Genomic DNA, 13,303 nt, shown 5'->3' with positions numbered 1-13,303 from the left:
CATGACATCAAGATATCAACTAAACACTTTTAACAAACTAATAAACACTTGATTGTTATGGTGTTATTAAATAAAACTTCATTGCTATAGTGTTATTAAATAAATAAATAAATAAAAAATCAACATGTATATAGTTGTTGGTGTATGAGCCTGTGTAGTTAAAAATGTAGTGGATTTCAAATTACAATGTAGTTGTAATTACTATGTTTAAAAATGCAATGAGTGTTAAATCTAGTATTTGGTTTGATATAGTTTGAATGCTGAATTATAAAATTTTGTGTTTGATTGGAGGTATCTGTAAATCTGAATTTTGAAAAAATTATTTAGTTGGATGTATTATTAGGATATAAACACTTTTGCTAAGGTTAACCCCACCTTGGTTAAGGATTAAGTTTAATTAATTATAAATACAACATTAAATGTTATGAATATTTAAAAAATAATTATGAATATAATTATTTATTTTAATATATAATTATGGTTTAATTACAATTTATTGTTAATCTTAAAAATTATATCAAATATATCACATAATTTATGATTTTTTTAAGCAAAGTACAGATAAAAAATATAATAATAAGCCTTTATTATTAATAATTATATTGAATTTATTATTTTTTCATTTTTTTCATTTTATATTAAAATAATATATAATAATATACTATTTTTTATTTTATATGTTGGAAGATATTAGACTGCCAAATAAAAAATTAAATATAAAAATTTATAAAAATAAACACATAAAAAAGAAGAAGAAAATTTACATGTTTTCAAAAAAGAAACAAAGATAAAGATGAACCTAGATTTTTTGTTATCATGCCAAGATCTCAGTCTAAGAAATCATAAAAGATAAAAATTATGTGTCACGTGACACCATGCCAAGACTCGCTTTAAATTTCTAAATGCAGGAGTCTGAACTATAGCCGATTAGAGCATAATTACAAATCCAACAAAATCCTTTTTACTATTGTAGTTGTAACTATTTTGAATTTCTCAAATTCAGCCAAACAAATATCAGATTTTAAAAGATCTTGTAATTCCACTTACATGTACTTTTAAATATGCCCAAACAAACATAAAAGTTGAGTGAATAGACAGTTAGATGAAAGTCTAAATGATATTGAAATGTTTTTTTTTTTCAAAATTCAATTCAAAAAATCATTTCCTTCTATAATTCTATAAATTATATAAATATTTCCACTTTTGTCTTTTAATTAGATTAATATGATATTTTTATTCTTAAATGATATAAATATTTTAAATTAATATAAGTTTGTTCATTTTCGTCAATTGATGTCAGCTTAACTAAATTGAAAACTATATACAAACTAGGAGGCACCAACAGCCTCTTGGCTTATTAATACCGAGTCTTTTATATAGAGTATTTATTTCAAAGAAGATCTGAGATTGAACCCCAAAACCCACATAAGGTGAAGATATAGATGCTTATTGAACTTGCTCCACATCTGTGCACGTCTCTAACTTCTTTTAAATTGGGAAAGAAGAGGGTGCTTGTATTCTATTTGTCACAAAAAATAAAAAAATAAAACTATGACACTATCGCTGTTACATAGTGGATGGGCAAAAATGAACATTTATGATTAAAATAAATATAAACTAATATTATTTTTACTGCAACGACTAAGATTTATTATTTTAATATATTTTTGTTACATGTGTCAAAAACTCATTGGACACTGCACCAAACTAAACCTATTGCATTACACCTAAGTCAACCTCTATCTAAAGGTTCTAAACACCCAAAAAAATAAAAAAATCTATTATATATATATTACATTTTATTAAAAATAATTACATTTGAATTAAAATGAAAATTTACTGGAATTATATTTGAATGGAAAATTATAATTCAGTATTTTATACAAAAGAATTATACATTTGAACGCAGAGTGACAATTTACTTATAATTATTGTATAGGGGTGTTTACGCAAAAAAGCTTGTATTTATACTGCCACATTCGGAGTTACAAATTTTTTCGGGGTATATATGAAAAAAAAAACACTTTTTCCCTCATTTCCTCTACTGCTGCTGCTCCATTCGAAGTTCGCTCAGGCATCCGCTCCAAGGCATTGTGCGACCTTCGGTATGAATTCCTTGTTTTTATATTATTGAAAGCGTGATTTGGTTCAAAATAGAGTTTTAGATCCCGAGATTTTCATTGATTAAAAGGATTGGCAATTTTGGATGTGTTATAGTTTGAAATATTTTTATAGATTGATGTTTTCTCGTTGGATTCCTATAGCTCGGGTCTTTGATGACCATTCAATCTCAATTTGGATGTGTTTGTTTGTATTTTTTGGTTTCCATCTGATTTTGTTGCTTATTTAGCTAAAATTTGAGCATCTTTGGTTTGTAATTGATTTATCCATTCACAAGAAGTGCTATATGATTCATTGATGCATCACTCATGAGGGTTTTTAGGGTTTTTTTTTTTTTTGGTTTGGAAGCATTTCATTAATTGAAATGATGCCCCTTAAAAAAAATTTGAAATTTAGGCTCACATGGAAAACAAAAAAAAAAAAAAATGAAAAAATGGGGCAAAAGAAAGCACCCTTAGTGTTAGTGTTACATTTGGTGAATATTATGTAAAAATTATGTCCTTTTGCTCTTTTTTAATAGTACTGTCATGAAAGCTTTGATTCAGATTTTTTCAAAAATTTATTAAAATAGCATTAGTTCATTGGTTCATTGCATTGTAATTTTTGAATTTCTAGGAGATGCAATGTAACATGGCCTGTGATGATTTTTGGCAATCTCAGGCTCGAACTGGGTTATAAAAATACTCATATGTTAATGAAGTCAGCATGGAAATTGGATTGATTCTCTTCTTCTTCTCCAAGCTTCTTCTCTCCTTTTTTTCTTCTTCTCTTCCGCATTGTTGCGGAACCATTGAATCAATTCTGGTTCTTTCAAATTGCCAATGTCGATGATGATTTTGTTGCATTGGCAAGAAAATGCCAGAGTCTCTCTCTTTTTTCACATTTCTTCATTATCATTCCAGAACCCTAGATTGGTCTAATCTCCAGAGAATTGATCCTAGTTTTCTGGGATTCCCAATTTCAGCAGCGATTCTGCTGGACTAGCAACATAGTGGATTGCTATTGTCGTACTTTGTTTTTTTTAGTCTTTTCCCTTGTAAATTGGATGTTTTGATTTTTCTTATTATTGGTTTTGCTTTTGAGTTTGCTTTTGGAAGCCATGTTTTACACAGGCCATTTATATTGTTCAGTGCATGTAAGACTAAAGTTCTATGTTTTGCTTACTTGCAATGTCTAAGTTTATGATATATAGATCTTTTTTCTTTCTTTCTCATGCAGTTTCCTTGCATAAGATAGAGAATTGAGAAATAGTTCTGAATAATGCCCTTCTCTTTTCTCCGTCTTCCATCACCGACACACTTGTCCCGCATGTTTAGGTAAGGCTTTGAGTATTTTGCTTAGCTTTGCCTTGATATATGATCACTTTTTTGTCTGCAGCGGATAAAATATTACAAGGATACAAGATAAGCTTGGTTAGAAATTCTCATAAAAGTTGAACCTTGTTCTCTTCCTTTATTTATTTCAGTATCGGATAACAATTTTATTAGCAACATAAAATTTTCTTGAAAGTGTATAAAAACTACAAAATCAGAAAAACAGCGTTTAGTAATGAGGTAGACATTGGTTAACTGTCAGTTGACCTATTTCATTATTTTCCAAAATGTCACTAATACCATAATCCATTGTCTTGATTTTCCGTCTTCCAGTGATGAATTATAAGTAAATATTTTAACTGAGAATCTGCAGTTGTTATGAATTTGCTTTGCAGTTCCTCCCATTTATGAATATCATTGCCATCACAAAATGAGTTCTGAACTCTTGGTTTTGTTCATCAAGTTCTACTATTAGTTTGCCCTCAGCCCGGTGAAATCATACTCAAGTTTGGTTCATTACAAGAAAGAAGAGCTAGCTTAATATAGTAGTGTAGCAGCAGGCTATTGATATAATCAATCATATATAAGTGTAGGAAAGAAACGAAGCATCTTATCTATCTACTTGATGATGAGGCTTGTGCCTTGTTCTCTTTTGACATGGATATTTATGGATTTACAGACAGCTTGAGCAAGATGTAGAAACTGTAATTAATGTGCTGCAGCCTGGCCCTTTGGGCATCGTGGAGCACAAGTACTCAGCTACGGAGGTGCAGGCAGCAAAGGACACTGTCCACAGAGCAGTTGAGACTTGGCGTAAAAATGCTGCCCTTGAAAGAAGTCTCCAGGTTCACAAGTAAAATAAAATTGTCAGTGATTGCTGTGAGTTACCTGCTTCTATGTTCCATCCATAATTGATTTTACTGATCTGTTATCTTCATGAGATAATGCCCCTTGGTTTATTAATGTATGAAAATCTCTATTTGTATTGCTTTCTATGGAACATTTTAGGGAAGCAAATGGTTTTTGGTGGTTTATGATGAATTCCTTTTAGAATTCACTAACAATTTGTTCAGGCTCTTTACATATGTATATGATAATATATAGTTCTTATTGCGCATCTTTGTTTTATATTTTTCATATTGGTACTTGTCTTTTTGTGATAACTAATTTTCTTCTTTCTCTGTTATATGTATGTGTAAAGTGGCTTATTGCCATTATGCTGATGACTAATTTGCCTAGTTTTATTTATTATTTATTATTTTATTATTTATTTATGTTTGTATGAATGGATTGTCAAAAAGAAATTTGCTATGTCCTGTTGCTTAGTGTGCCATATTAATACAAATTATTTCATGTGCGTTCTTTATCTTTTTATCTCCCTTCAGTCCCTCTTGTCTGGTAATTCATATGAATTCCATCATATTATAGCATGGATTTGTTATAATTTGGAAGTAAATATAATTTTCATTTTTATCTTGTATTTATTTATTTTACTATAGTTATTAACACTTACCATGTTTGCTTCCAATGTGGATGTCAGCAATTGCGGATTCTTTTGGGTAAGATATGGCATAGAAATTCACCTTTACCAACTCAGCCAAATTCATCAAGCCCTTTCCCTCAGTATCCCCCAAGTAAAAAAGTCATCATTTAAAGCTTTCAATTGTCTGTTGAAAAAAGTTTGGCTTGAAACAGTATGAAAGTAACCTTGGCATTAAATTCCCTTATTATTTGATATGCACCCAAATGCTAGTTTGAGGCTTGCAAACAAACCTCCTTTTTGTAAGGATGAGTGGATCATGAAGAAATTATTTTTCGTGTTTACTATGGGAATTAAAGATGGAAGACAATACTTGCTACCAAGGGATAGTTTTTCCCCTCTTAGGCTTGTTTTTATCCCCTGATATGTTTATATAGAATTTTTTGCTTATTGGTGGGTTTTTGGACCAACTGTAGTTTGTGTGACTTTGGAGCAAAGTCATGTAGAAGGACACTTTCTTTCTTTCAAATCACAAAAGATAGGTACTTGATGCTTAACTATAAAGGACCATTTATTTATCTAAATCTATGACACACAAGTTGCCTTAAATAACCCCTTTCTTTCTGATATAGAAGATAACAATCTGAATTATCATGATCAAATGCCTTTTATTCTAACTAAACGCGAGGAGACTGTTATTTGAGAATCTACTGTCAAGAGTCACAGTGACTAATTTCTACTGATAATGCGTAAAAATAGGATCACTCATCAAGCTAGCCTGCATTTGGAAGCCAGTGAACTTCCTTGTTGCCTCGATACTTCTCTACTTATTTACAATGCTGATTGGAATATCATCTCTGCAAGTTCCTGCATTATAGAAAACATTTCTTTAGATCCATTTTCTTGGAAGCTGATTTCCTGAGGAACATGAGAAGTTGAATAATGTTTTGCTAACCTGTTTCCCAGAAGCAACTGATGGCTCTCCCCATTCCATTGCCTTCTTCTCCAATGTTGCAAAATCAGCTTTCCCTTTCTGTTATATAACATTCATCATTTCGTTTTATATTGATTAATGTTTTCATTCTTGTTGCAATCTTTAGATGTATATATAAAGCAGTGTTTAGAAATTCATGCCTCAATCTGAGACCCAATTTCAGAATCAAAGCTCTCGTAGCGCTTTCTAATGAGCTCATCCAGAGTACCATCCTGACCATACCAAAAGAGTTAAGTTTTAGAATTTGATTCAGGTTAAAAATTTTGTGGATAAGACATGCGACTTTACTTCAATCAGTTTGGCAGCATTTCGGAGTCCTCGTGCAAGTGTATCCATTCCCGAAATGTGAGCAATGAACATATCCGTAACATCAGTACTCTCTCTTCTCCTGTCCAATAAAATAGAATAACAAGATTCGTCATTCTAACATGTATAGCACCTGAAGAATTCTCCATGAGTTCCAAGTTGGGTTTATTATGTAAAACCAATAGGAGTGACAGAAAATGCAATAGAACCTACAACTTAGCATCGAAGTTGAAACCTCCTGGTGCAAGTCCTTCCTGGTAATGGAGGAATTAATGATTAAATTAGAAAGCTAACTTGTTTTTAGCACCTAACAAGGTATAAAGTAGTTTGACGTACATTCCTGATTACACTTCGCATGATCAAAGTTGCCTCTCCTATGTCTGTAAGGAACTGATCTGTATCCCAACCTGTACCAGCAAATGCAAGGGATCAGGTCTGTAGTTTTACCTTTCCCTCTAACTATTGCTGATTATGAATTTTCCTATGGAATTTAAGAATGAGAAGCTGCATACCAATCTGAGGATCACCAGTATTTGCATCAATATTACCAAGCAAACCATTTATTCTTGCAGTTTCAAGCTCATGATGACAGCTGCAGAGTTCATTAATTTAGGTCACTTGTTGCTGTCAAAGTTTCGTCTTCTTTCAGAGTCTTAGATCAGACGAAACTTGAGAATTTGATACGTTTAACCAGGACTTACCTATGACCAGACAGAGTAGCATGATTGCACTCAATATTTAGTTTGAATTCTCCTGCACAGGGAGTAGAACACAAGTCAGCTTGCATTAATTTTAGAACATCATTTTGTTAAAATTTGAGTTAATTTCTCAATAGATAGTTTTAGATTCTTATTAATTACTTATAATGTTGAAAAACCATTGCAATCTCTGGTACTGATCATAATTTTACTATAGAGTTCTTAAACTATTACATGTGTTTTTGATACACTGAAAGATAATAATGTTGGAAATATAATGTGGTTTCGGAAAATTTAAATCAAAGAGCAAGTGCCAGATGAGAATACCTGAAAGCCCATACTTTTGTAGGAAAGATAATGTGGTTGCAGCATCCCAGTCATATCTGAACATAAAGAAACAGCACTTAGATAAATTTAATATCATCTAGTGAACATCTCACCTAGTTTTCCAGAAATAACACATACTGATGCTTGGTAGGTTCCTGAGGTTTAGGTTCTATGAGGAGAGTCCCTGAAAATCAAACGGAAGCAAGCTTGAAGTCATATTTATATTTAGGAAAAAAAAAAAGTCAAGCTAAAATTTCATATTTGCATAAGTTTCCATCATCCTTCTAATTCTTGCTGCATTATATTATGCTTACCATTGAATCCAATCTTCTTCTTCCAGTCAACAGCTGCTTGAAGAAATCTCGCCTGCAAAGTATGATATTGTTCATATTGGAGATGATTTCAAGCACAAAGCCAAGAGTGAGGAACTGAAGAAATTCATACCAGGTGATCAAGCTCTCTTTTCATATCAGTATTTAGAAGAGTCTGATAACCTTCTCTCCCACCCCAAAAGACGAAATTTTCTCCTCCTAGATAGTGTGTGACCTGAAGAAAAAACTTAATAGTGATACGAATTGAAAAGCCGCAAATACAAGCACAATAGAATTACAGCTGGTGTCCAAATTAAGCACCTCCATGGCTTTCTTGACTTGAGCCGCAGCATATACGTATGCTCCTAATTCAGAGCTGCAAGAAGTCCGCATGAAATGCGTGTAAACAGATTAGAAAAGGAAGATTCTTCGAAATCCCTGTTACATGTGTTGTACCCGTTTCTTAGGGGCAATGATATTGTGGAACTCTAATGTTTGGGTTTTGATTTTGATCGTGCAGGGGTATTTTGGGAAGAAAATTTTTACCAGGATGAAATTTGATTTTAACCATCTAAGACTATTCAGGGAGGTAAAATTTTTTTATGAGATATTGTGAGAAATCTAATGATTGGAATTCAACTTTGACTTTCCAGGTGTGTTTTGAGAAGTAAAATTTTGACTTTAGAGGGATATTTGAAAGTAAATTTTATCTGAGATATTATGAGAAATCTTTAGTTTTGTACTACAATGGGACATTTGGTGAAGTAAATTTTTATGAGAAATTTAAAGTTTTGGATTAAACAGGAATTATTTGGTAAGTAATTTTTTTGTGAAATATTTATGAGATATTGTGAGAAATCTAATGATTGGAATTCAACTTTGACTTTCTAAGTGTGTTTTGAGAAGTAAAATTTTGACTGTAGAGGGATATTTGACAGTAAATTTTGTCTGAGATATTATGAGAAATCTTTAGTTTTGAACTACAAGGGGACATTTAGTGAAGTAAATTTTTATAAGATATTATGAGAAATTTAAAGTTTTGGACTAAACAGGAATATTTTGGCAAGTAATTTTTTTTGTGAAATATCATGAGAAATCATCAGGAAGGATCATTCATACCTGGTAGCAGCTCCATGCATGTATCTTGGATGCATGAACAACTGAGCAGTGCCCCATAATGGCAGGATTTTAGTTCCCTGTGAAGGATCAAAGCAGAAAAACAAACATGCTAAATAAGGTACGCGGTTTTTCTGTCAGTTAATATCAATTTATCGGCAGTTATACCTTCTGAAGTTCAGCAGCGAGCTCGATTATTTCATCTAAGTTTGCATTTGATTCCTAGAAACAAAATGCTTGTTTATTGATTCAGATTGGCAGTAAAATTTGGGAATGAAGTGAGAATTGCTAGTGACTTACTGCCAATGTTTTACCATCTGGAGCAATATCTCTATCATGGAAACACCATCTTTCAACTCCCAGTTTGGTTATGAACTCAAAGTGAGCTCTCACTGCATCATTTAATGAGTACAAAAAAACTTAATTGGATCCTTAAAGAGAAAGCAGATATTTTGTCAGTTTTTTTTTTTTTCGGTTTAGATTTCCCGCGAAACAACTCTGTATGTGCCTTGCAAGTTAGATTAATGTTGTTGAAAGTTTTAGGGTTTGATTTCGACTCAGGATGTAAATGCATAAATTCAACAAACTGAGGTATGCATGCAATTATAAATTGTATAGGGGTATGCACATAATTTCATGTTTTTAGGGGTATACAAGTAATTTTCTCTTAAATAATATACGAATTTATTAATTTTATACGTGGTGGTATACTGGTATAGGACTAAGAATTTTTTTTTAAAAAAAAGGGAGTATGGTCAAAAAGGTATTTAGGGGTATTTATAGAGTATTCAGACAAAAAAAAATTATAAATAAATAAGTTTGCATATATGCCCCTGCATAATCTCATAATCACATTCATTCTTATTGTTGGTATTATATGCATGCATATGATATGATATTACAAACTACTCCCTCCGTTTTTTAGTTGTTAAGTTTTATAGTTCTTTTCTGTTCTTTTTTACTTGTCATATTAGAAACTTAGTATATTATTAAATATTTTTTTTCAAATTTACTCTTTAATTTAATGTATTTGTATAATTTTCAATAAAATAAAATCAACTAAGGATTAAATTATATTCTCCACTAGTGGGGTTTTAAATAGAGGTAATTTTAAAAAGTAATAGATTTTTTTATAAAATACAGGTAATCAATTAATTTTAATTAATTTTTCGTAATTGGTGTGAATTAATTAAATGTGACAACTAAAAATGAACGGAAAGAGTATCATAATTATATGTATATATTTTAATATAAAATTAAAAAGGAAAACAAAATTAATGCTATGAAATGCATGAAACCATAAGAATATTTAACAAAAATTAAAAAAAAAATTATGATTTGAATTAAAAAATAGACAGAAAAAAAATTAATTTTACTTCTCCTTTTAGCCATTGCCATTGAATTTGTGCCATCTTCCCATGGCCAAGCTTTTGTTGGGGCACCAAAAGGATCTGCTCCAGTTCCTCGGAAAGTGTGCCAAAATGCAACACTAAATCTCAACCAATCCTGATCTCAATAAAAAATTAAAATTAAATTAAAATTAAACAAGTAAATTTATACATAGGCAGATGAGTGTTTATTAGGAATATTTATTTATAGTTGTTAAATCATTATCTAATGGTTATTACTCATATATAATTCTGAGCTCAATAAAAATAAATAAAATTAAAATTAAATAATTATAATATGCAGACAATTGTTTTATTAGGAATGTTTATTTACAGTTGTTAGATTATTATTTAATAACTATTATTTATATAAATACTATATGAATTTATGTACATAATTGTTGTTTAACACTGTTTGGTACTGTTTAAATCTATTTACAAATGGATTGTAGCCGTTGGATTTCAAATCTATGAGATGGGTATATATATATAATTCTGGTTGAGAAATTTTATTATTCTGTAAAAATTGAAAAAGAGAAACAAAAATATCTATGGAAAAATTATAATTCCAAAACTACCCTTTTAGTTAATTTTTTTTGGGTCTGATTTATTTTATTTAGTTTTTATAGATGGATGTTCCCGGATATATTTACTATATTTTATAAAAAAAAAAAAAATCATTTTTTCCATATATAAATATTAACCAGAGACAACATAAAAAGATAGAGAAAAGTAACAAACCTTCATTTTCTTTCCAAGAATTTCTTCATCAGCATTATACCATTTATATGCAAGTGGATTCTTGCTATTTGGACCCTACAAAAGTGCAAATGTGATTCTATCATCAAAGTAACAAATATAATTATTATTTCTTTTGATTATGAATTTTTTTTCTCAAAATTAAAAGAAAGTAAATATATACATATATAAACATACCTCATACTTAATTTTGGGAATTCCCGGAAAAAATTCACCATTCCATTCATATGAACTTGAACCAAATTGGGATTTTGTGTTTGCTGAGCATGAACCCTTGGCAGATGCATCCTAAAATCATAAAATTATTTTTGCAAAAAATAATAAAATAAAATAAAATAAAAGGCATATGAAAATATTGCTTTTTTTAGGAGTAAATAAACAATTATAATTTTTTCAGGGGTATAAATGTAATTATGAGATTTTCAAAGAGGAATTATGCAAAAAGGTCCAAAAGTAAAAGAAAATCACATGAATTAACACAACATACCACATTGATGAGGATCACACCCAATAAGAACAATGAGAGAAGAAATCCATTCAACTTCATTTTGAGACTCATGAAACAATTCTGCAAATAACAGAGGATCAAATTGCAAATTATTAATTTCATATATAAATTAAAGAAGGGAATTAATTAGGTTTCTTCAACATTGGTTCTAATTTATAATCCACTAATTATAAAGAATGGAATAAATTCTTCAAAATAAAGAATGAATAAATACTTCAAATCATGACAGATAAATATTTCCCCACAAAAAAAAAAAAAAATTTAATACCTTAAAAATGTTATGGAAATAAATAATAATAACATCAATGAAAAAAATAAATAGTCTAATTTCTTTTGACAGTTATTATTCAAGATAATAAAATGCATAATAACTTCAAATAATAAGAGTGCTCAACATTAAAAAATAGATATTGAAAAATAGAATTCACTACCTTAAAAAAATTGCAAAAATTAAAATAAACAGTGAAATTCAAAGGAATAAATTCACAGAGAGAGAGAGAGAGAGAGAGAGAGAGAGAGAGAGAGAGAGAGAGAGTATTTGATGCTGAATAGAAAGAATTAATAGAAGAGAAAGAGAGGATGGTTTATAATTAGCGTTGTTAATTACAGAGATAAAGAGAGAATCAGAAAATTAACAAAACTTGATGATTTTTACCGGATTCAAAGGATAAAATCCTGAATGGATATGCACTGGTTATTTTTAAAAATATAAATTAATATAAGTGTTAAAATACGAGTATGTGTGCGTGACATGTGTTTTTTTTTTAAAAAAAAATTATACATTTTGATTGAAAATTATATATTCGCTAACAATGATTTGGTTTATTGATATGAGTTTTCTAGTTTAGAGTATTCGAATTCTGATGAAGAGATAGGTTCGAATCTAACTCTTATAGGGTGAGATATGTATCTTTTTTTTAACAGAAATACTAAATATTAAAATCGTCAATTTAGATTATCCAAATATTTTTAATCAAAAAATAAAATCCTTAATTTTCGAAATTTCAGAAATTTAGAGCATGCAAAGGCAAATGATATATATCACCAATTTTCAACTGTTACAACCGTATAAATACGAAAAAGTAAACCCAAAAATCGAAAAAAATTGATAAAATTTAATTAAAAAAGAAGAAATTTCCTATTTCAATCCCCAATAAATATTTTAAATTTATTAAATTTTTAGAACATTTTTCATTTTTAAAATTTCTATTTTCGTATCCAAATTAAATTAAAATTACAAAATCACTTTTACTTACCCTCATAGTACCTAGGGGTGTAAATGATACACCTATACTTGCAAGCTACTCGGACTCGATTCAACTCGAACTCGGCTCGGTCACAGTCGAGCCGAGCTCGAGCTCAAGTAGCTCGAGTAGTCGAGCGAGCCGAGTTCGAGTATTGTGATACTTGGCTCGAGTGCTCGTGAGCCTAATCGAGCATGTATGTATATATATAATATTAGATTTATTTGATAAAAATCAAGGGGAAAAACTTTCGAGCTCGAGCTCGAGCATAATGTTTATGGTTATTTTCATCTTTTTCGAGCTTAATTGAGTGAACTCAAGTAGCTCAATTTGTGTACCGAGTCAAGCTCGAGCTATAAAATAAATACTCGATCGAACTCGAGCCGAGTATTGAGTACTGATTTTTTAGTCGAGCTCGCTACTGCTCAGCTCGAACTCGATCGATTACACCCCTAAGAGTACCCTCATCACTTTTACTTACCCTCATAGTTCCCTCATAGTGGGGGTGGGGGGCTTGAGCACCCCCTTGCCCCCATGAAAATGTTTAGTTTATATATTATAATATAATATATGTATAATACTAAAATATTAGCAATTATAATTGATATATGTATAGTTATATCTTTATTTATTTATTTTTAAAATTTCAACTCATGCTATTTAAGATAAATTAAATAAAATTTATAAAATTATATTATATTAAAAAAAAATCGATGTTCAATGATAATAATAAATAAT

General features: G+C 30.0%; 2 protein-coding genes across 3 annotated transcripts; one reads left to right on the top strand and one right to left on the bottom strand.

The window, feature by feature from the left end:
- Positions 1-2,031: 2,031 nt before the first annotated feature.
- On the top strand, positions 2,032-4,571 carry LOC120265473. Its single transcript, XM_039273403.1, has 3 exons — positions 2,032-2,105; positions 3,340-3,437; positions 4,114-4,571. Exons 2-3 carry the CDS (start codon positions 3,382-3,384, stop codon positions 4,289-4,291), a joined length of 234 nt encoding a protein of 77 aa, XP_039129337.1. The 5' UTR covers positions 2,032-2,105; positions 3,340-3,381; the 3' UTR covers positions 4,292-4,571.
- Positions 4,572-5,000: 429 nt separating this feature from the next.
- Positions 5,001-11,797, bottom strand: LOC120265472 (xylose isomerase-like). 2 transcript variants are annotated; one of them, XM_039273401.1, is made up of 21 exons: positions 11,753-11,797; positions 11,301-11,381; positions 10,991-11,101; positions 10,796-10,870; positions 10,043-10,172; positions 8,967-9,058; positions 8,835-8,888; positions 8,670-8,746; positions 7,872-7,926; positions 7,684-7,785; positions 7,554-7,605; positions 7,378-7,423; positions 7,240-7,295; positions 6,916-6,967; positions 6,727-6,806; positions 6,551-6,621; positions 6,428-6,468; positions 6,197-6,296; positions 6,049-6,120; positions 5,870-5,947; positions 5,001-5,781 (listed from the first exon to the last, which is right to left on the bottom strand). In XM_039273401.1, the coding sequence occupies exons 2-21, from the start codon at positions 11,370-11,372 to the stop codon at positions 5,746-5,748; spliced, it is 1,452 nt and encodes a 483-aa protein (XP_039129335.1). In that variant the 5' UTR covers positions 11,373-11,381; positions 11,753-11,797; the 3' UTR covers positions 5,001-5,745. The 2 variants fall into 2 exon arrangements, with proteins under 2 accessions (XP_039129335.1, XP_039129336.1); XM_039273402.1 differs by having other exon boundaries at positions 10,991-11,086.
- Positions 11,798-13,303: the final 1,506 nt, after the last annotated feature.

The sequence above is a fragment of the Dioscorea cayenensis genome, chromosome 7 (genome assembly GCF_009730915.1).
Source record: "Dioscorea cayenensis subsp. rotundata cultivar TDr96_F1 chromosome 7, TDr96_F1_v2_PseudoChromosome.rev07_lg8_w22 25.fasta, whole genome shotgun sequence".
NCBI lineage: Eukaryota > Viridiplantae > Streptophyta > Magnoliopsida > Dioscoreales > Dioscoreaceae > Dioscorea > Dioscorea cayenensis.
The sequence above is the reverse complement of the archived record's forward strand: the minus strand, read 5'-3'. Positions and strand labels throughout refer to the sequence as shown.

Bases quoted from the DNA above. Each gene is read 5' to 3' on its own strand.
- LOC120265473 (XM_039273403.1), top strand. From the start codon at position 3,382: ATGCCCTTCTCTTTTCTCCGTCTTCCATCACCGACACACTTGTCCCGC. The intron at 3,438-4,113 runs GTAAGGCTTTGA...ATGGATTTACAG, and splicing joins CACTTGTCCCGCATGTTTAG to ACAGCTTGAGCAAGATGTAG.
- LOC120265472 (XM_039273401.1), bottom strand. From the start codon at position 11,372: ATGAGTCTCAAAATGAAGTTGAATGGATTTCTTCTCTCATTGTTCTTA. The intron at 7,606-7,683 runs GTATGAATTTCT...CATACTTTGCAG, and splicing joins AAAGAGAGCTTGATCACCTG to GCGAGATTTCTTCAAGCAGC. The intron at 6,121-6,196 runs GTAAAGTCGCAT...TGGTATGGTCAG, and splicing joins ATGCTGCCAAACTGATTGAA to GATGGTACTCTGGATGAGCT.